Raw genomic sequence first — 5,056 nt, forward strand, 5'->3', positions numbered from 1 at the left:
TGTCTCTACCTGTCTCAGAGTGTCTCTACCTGTCTCAGAGTGTCTCTACCTGTCTCAGAGTGTCTCTACCTGTCTCAGAGTGTCTCTACCTGTCTCAGAGTGTCTCTCAGTGCGTCTCGGTCTCTCTTCAGTTTGTCTCTCTGGTTTTCCAGTTGGCTGTTTTTCTTGTTCAGACGGTTCTGGTTCAGTTCCAGTTCAGCTACCAGGTGCTGCAGGACCACCAGTCTGTCTCCTACAACCTGTGGACAGACATTTGTCTTCAGGTCATCAGGACATCCAGGTGTACACAGGTGTACACAGGTGTACACAGGTGTGCATGTCCAGCCACAGGTTGTCCCACACTGTCCTCTGGTCAGATAAAGGGAGTGAGCAGTCAGAGTACCTCAGCTTCTTTCTCCTGCAGCAGAGACATCTCCTCCTCCTCCTCCTCCTCCTCCTCCTACAGGGAAACAAAGGTTAGTGTGAAACTTCCTTCAGGAGAACCAGGAGTAAGGAGAACCACTGAACACTCACTGCTCCTCCTCCTCCTCTCTGGACTATTTGTCTTTGTCCATCTCTGTTCTTTTGCTCCTCCTTTTTCTCAGCAGCCTGTGAGGAGGTCTGGACTTTGTGCTCCTCTAATGAAGCTCTGACCCTGTTCAGCTCAGTCCGGCTCTCCTGCACCTCCCTCCTCGCCTCCTCTAACTCCATATCCTTCTCCTCCACCCTGGACCTCCACTCTTTTTCCACCTCCTCCACTTTCCTCGCCAGCATCTGACTTCCTGTTTGGAGGGCTTTAAGCTTCTCCTGCTCCTGCTCCTTGCTCCTCTCCTCAGCCTTCTCCAGCTCCTCAAGCAGCTCGCTCCTCCTCCTCTCCAGGATCTTGACTCTGGCTTTCAGCTCCTCCACTTCCCCTCGTTTCTCCACCTCCTCCATGACCGCCTGCTGGTTGTCCTTTCTGATCCTCTCCACCTCCTCTTTGTTCTTCTCCAGTGTGCTCCTCAGATGCTCCCCCTCTGCATGGCTCTCCTAAATGAGGAGTCAAAAAGTGAAAACATGATGTTACTCCTCCTCAGTTCACGTGTGCTTGTATCCAGCAGGAGGTGCTGCACCTGCAGGAGGACCTTCAGCTTCATCATCTCCTCCAGCGCTACTTTCAGACCATCCTTCATCTGCTGTTTCTCCTCCTCCTTCTCCTTCACCTCCTGCCGTGCTCGCTCCCTGCTGCGGCTCAGATCCAACACCTGAAACACACCCAACTGTTAAGTTTCACCTCCTCCTGACACCTCCCCCCCACCTTACTGCTCCTGTACCTGACTCCTGAGGGAGCTCAGGCTCTTCTCCATCACCTCCACACTCTGCTGCACTCCTCTTAGCTCCTCCTGCACATCCTCCCTCCTCCTGCGCTCCTTCTTTACCTCCTCCTTAAGGATGGTGATGTCTTGTTTTCTCTTCTTCGCCTCCTCCTGTGAGTCCAGTTTCTCCCTCTGCTCCTTCTTTACCTCCTCTAAGAGTAGAGAGATCTCAGCCTGGCTCCTCCTGCGTTCCATCTGCACCTCCTCTTTGAAAGCCACTACTTCCCTCTCTGCCCTTGTTAACCCCTCTTCCAGCTGCTCCTTTTCCCTCTGCACCTCCTCTGGAATTATTTTCAACTCCTCCTTTGTTTTAGTGAACTCCTCCTGAACATCCTCACTCTTCATCAGCCCAGCTTTCACCTCCTTCTCCTCCTGTTCTTTTTCAAGCTTCTCTTTTAGTACAGATGCTTCTCTCTTACTCCTCATCACCTCCTCTTTGGCCCTCTGCACCTCCTCTCTCAGAGCTGTCACCTCCTGTTCTTTCCTCCTCAGCTCCTCCTGTGCCTGGTCCTTTTCTTTCTGCACCTCCTTTTTCAGAGCTGTCACCTCCTGTTCTTTTCTCCTCAGTTCTTCTTGTACCTGATCCTTCTCCCTCTGCACCTCCTCTCTTAGAACTGTCACCTCCTGTTCCTTCCTCCTCAGCTCCTCCTGTGCCTGGTTCTTCTCCCTCTGCACCTCCTTTCTTAGAGCTGTCACCTCCTGTTCCTTGATCCTCAGCTCCTCCTGTGCCTGGTCCTTTTGTTTCTGCACCTCCTCTTGCAGAGCTGTCACCTCCTGTTCCTTGATCCTCAGCTCCTCCTGTGCCTGGTCCTTTTGTTTCTGCACCTCCTCTTGCAGCGCTGTCACCTCCTGTTTTTTTCTCCTCAGCTCCTCCTGTGCCTGGTTCTTCTCCCTCTGCACCTCCTCTCTCAGAGCTGTCGCCTCCTGTTCTTTTCTCCTCAGCTCCTCCTGTGCCTGGTCCTTTTGTTTCTGCACCTCCTCTCTCAGAGCTGTCGCCTCCTGTTCTTTTCTCCTCAGCTCCTCCTGTGCCTGGTCCTTTTCTTTCTGCACCTCCTCTTTCAGAGCTGTCACCTCCTGTTCTTTTCTCCTCAGCTCCTCCTGTGCCTGGTCCTTTTGTTTCTGCACCTCCTCTCTCAGAGCTGTCACCTCCCGTTCTTTTCTCCTCAGCTCCTCCTGGGCCTGGTTCTTCTCCCTCTGCACCTCCTTTCTTAGAGCTGTCACCTCCTGTTCCTTCCTCCTCAGCTCCTCCTGTGCCTGGTCCTTTTGTTTCTGCACCTCCTCTCTCAGAGCTGTCACCTCCTGTTCTTTTCTCCTCAGCTCCTCCTGTGCCAGGTTCTTTTGTTTCTGCACCTCCTCTCTCAGAGCTGTCACCTCCTGTTCTTTTCTCCTCAGCTGCTCCTGTGCCAGGTTCTTTTGTTTCTGCACCTCCTCTCTCAGAGCTGTCACCTCCTGTTCTTTTCTCCTCAGCTCCTCCTGTGCCTGGTTGTTTTGTTTCTGCACCTCCTCTTTCAGAGCTGTCACCTCCTGTTCCTTCCTCCTCAACTCCTCCTGTGCCTGGTCCTTTTCTTTCTGCACCTCCTCTCTCAGAGCTGTCGCCTCCTGTTCTTTTCTCCTCAGCTCCTCCTGTGCCTGGTTGTTTTGTTTCTGCACCTCCTCTCTCAGAGCTGTCACCTCCCATTCTTTTCTCCTCAGCTCCTCCTTCGCCTGGTTCTTCTCCCTCAGCACCTCCTCTTTCAGAGCTGTCACCTCCTGTTCCCTCCTCCTCAGCTTTACAGACAGCTCCTGAAGTTCTCCAGCCCTGGACCTCTCTCTCTCCTCTTGAAGGAGGTGCTGATCCCTTTCCAACTCCACAAGCCTCCTTTGCTCCTCTCTAACCTCCCTTAGTTTCTCCTCTTCCGTTTTCAGAACCTCCTTTTGTTCCTTCAGTTCTTTCTCCAGCCTCCTCCTCTGCTCCCTCTCTCTCATCAGCTCCTCCATGTCCTCTTTCTTCTCCTCCTGTGACTCCTGCAGTTTGTTTTCCAGTCTCCTCTTCTGCTCTTGGGTCCTCCTCAGCACCTCCCTTTGCTCCATTAGCTCCTCCTCTCTTTCTTCTAATCTATCTTCTAACCTCCTCTTCTCCTCCCTGGCTCTTCCCAGTCCTCCTTTTTCCTTCTCCTCTACCTCCCTCAGCTTCTCCTCCTGTTTTCTCCTCCTCTCTTCCTCGGTTCTTCTCTGTGCCTCCTTCTCTCTCACCTCCTCTTCCTTCTCCTCCAGAGAGGCTGTCAGCTTCTGCACCTCCTCCTGTAGGTCTTTAAGGAGGTTCCTGAGTTTTGTTGCCTCCTTTGAGCTTAACTCCTCCTTTCCCTTCCACTCCTTCACCTCCTCCTCCAGCCTTTCACAGGCCTCTTGACTCTGTCTGGACCTCCTTTTGGCTCCATCACTGTCAGCCCGTGCCTCCTGCAGCTCTTTGTTCAAAGAGGAGGTCCTTTCATCTTTTTCTCCTCCTTCTCTAATCTTCTTCTGGAGGAGCTCCTGAGTCTCCCTCAGCAGAGCCTTCAGCTGCGCCTCCTTTGCCACCTCCTGCTTCAGTTTGTTGGTAATCTCCTGGCACTCCCTCTCTCCTTGCTCCTCACGCTCCTCAGCCAGCCTCAGGTGCTCCTTCAGTCTCTTCACCTCCTCCTCACGCTCCCTCACAGCAGACATCTGTCGCTCCAGGCTGAGATCTCTCCTCCGGACCTCCTCTTTCACCTCCTCACACTCCTCCTGAGCCACGTTCAACCTTAGCCTCAGCAGCTCCACCTCCCTCGTGTTCTCCTTCTGTATATCCTCCACCTCCTCCTTCTGTCTCCTCTCCTCCTCCTTTAAAATGATGATGTCTTTTCTCAGTCTACTGATCTCCTCCTCCCTCCTGTTCAGTTCCTCCTCGGTCTCCTCCTTTTCTCCTTCTAATTTCTCGATCTGCTCACAAAGCGCCTCTGTCTCTCCATCCCTGAGGAGGCCCTCCTCCCTCCTCTTCACCTCCTCCTCTCTCAGCATGTCCTCCGTCCTCGTCACCACCTCCTCCAGTTTCTTCTTCTCCTCCTCTGTTTGCTGCATTCTGTCCATCATCAGGCTGATCTGAGACGCTCCTTCTAGCACCTCCTCCCTCAGTCTCTCCACTGCTCCTTGTCTCTCCTTAAGCTCCATGGACAGTCCCTCGATGCGCCTCCTCAGCACCTCCAGCTCTCCGTCCTTCGTGCCCATCTCCTCACTCAGAGACTCCCTCTCTCTCTGCCAGGCCTGCTCCTCCTCTGTTGTTGTCCTCCTGAGCTCCTGCAGCTCCTCCTGCAGGCTCCTTAGCTGCTCCTGCTGCTCCTCCTGGTCAGCCTGGCTCCTCCTGAGCTCCTGCAGCTCCTCCTGCAGGCTCCTTAGCTGCTCCTGCTGCTCCTCCTGGTCAGCCTGGCTCCTCTCCTTCTCCGCTTCTCTCCTGCTCGTCTCTCGGAGCAGTTCTCCTCTCAGACACTGCACCTCCCCTTCAGAGACACAAACAGACTTACAACCAGGACCAGGACCAGGACCAGAAGCAGGACCAGGACCAGACCCTGTCCCTGCAGTCTGACCCCCAAACAGGGCTGACAAAGTCCCTGTTCCTTCCAAGACCAGGACTGACCGAGGTCAGGACCAGGACCAGGACTGACCTCGGTCAGGACCAGGACCAGGACTGACCCAGGTCAGGTCCAGGACCAGGACTGACCCAGGTCAGG

The 5,056-nt window shown here is 54.1% G+C and overlaps 1 protein-coding gene across 1 annotated transcript in view; it reads right to left on the reverse strand.

The window, feature by feature from the left end:
- Nucleotides 1-6: 6 nt before the first annotated feature.
- Nucleotides 7-5,056, reverse strand: part of si:dkey-230p4.1 (trichohyalin) — a gene marked incomplete in the record, with an annotated part of 21,870 nt that continues 16,820 nt past the window's right edge. The window contains 5 exon segments of the mRNA XM_014025813.1: nucleotides 7-239; nucleotides 383-439; nucleotides 514-1,008; nucleotides 1,092-1,223; nucleotides 1,293-4,825. Of these exon segments, the coding sequence (XP_013881267.1) occupies nucleotides 75-239; nucleotides 383-439; nucleotides 514-1,008; nucleotides 1,092-1,223; nucleotides 1,293-4,825 (4,382 nt within the window).

The sequence above is a fragment of the Austrofundulus limnaeus genome, unplaced genomic scaffold (assembly GCF_001266775.1).
Source record: "Austrofundulus limnaeus strain Quisiro unplaced genomic scaffold, Austrofundulus_limnaeus-1.0 Scaffold501, whole genome shotgun sequence".
In the NCBI taxonomy this organism is placed as follows: domain Eukaryota; kingdom Metazoa; phylum Chordata; class Actinopteri; order Cyprinodontiformes; family Rivulidae; genus Austrofundulus; species Austrofundulus limnaeus.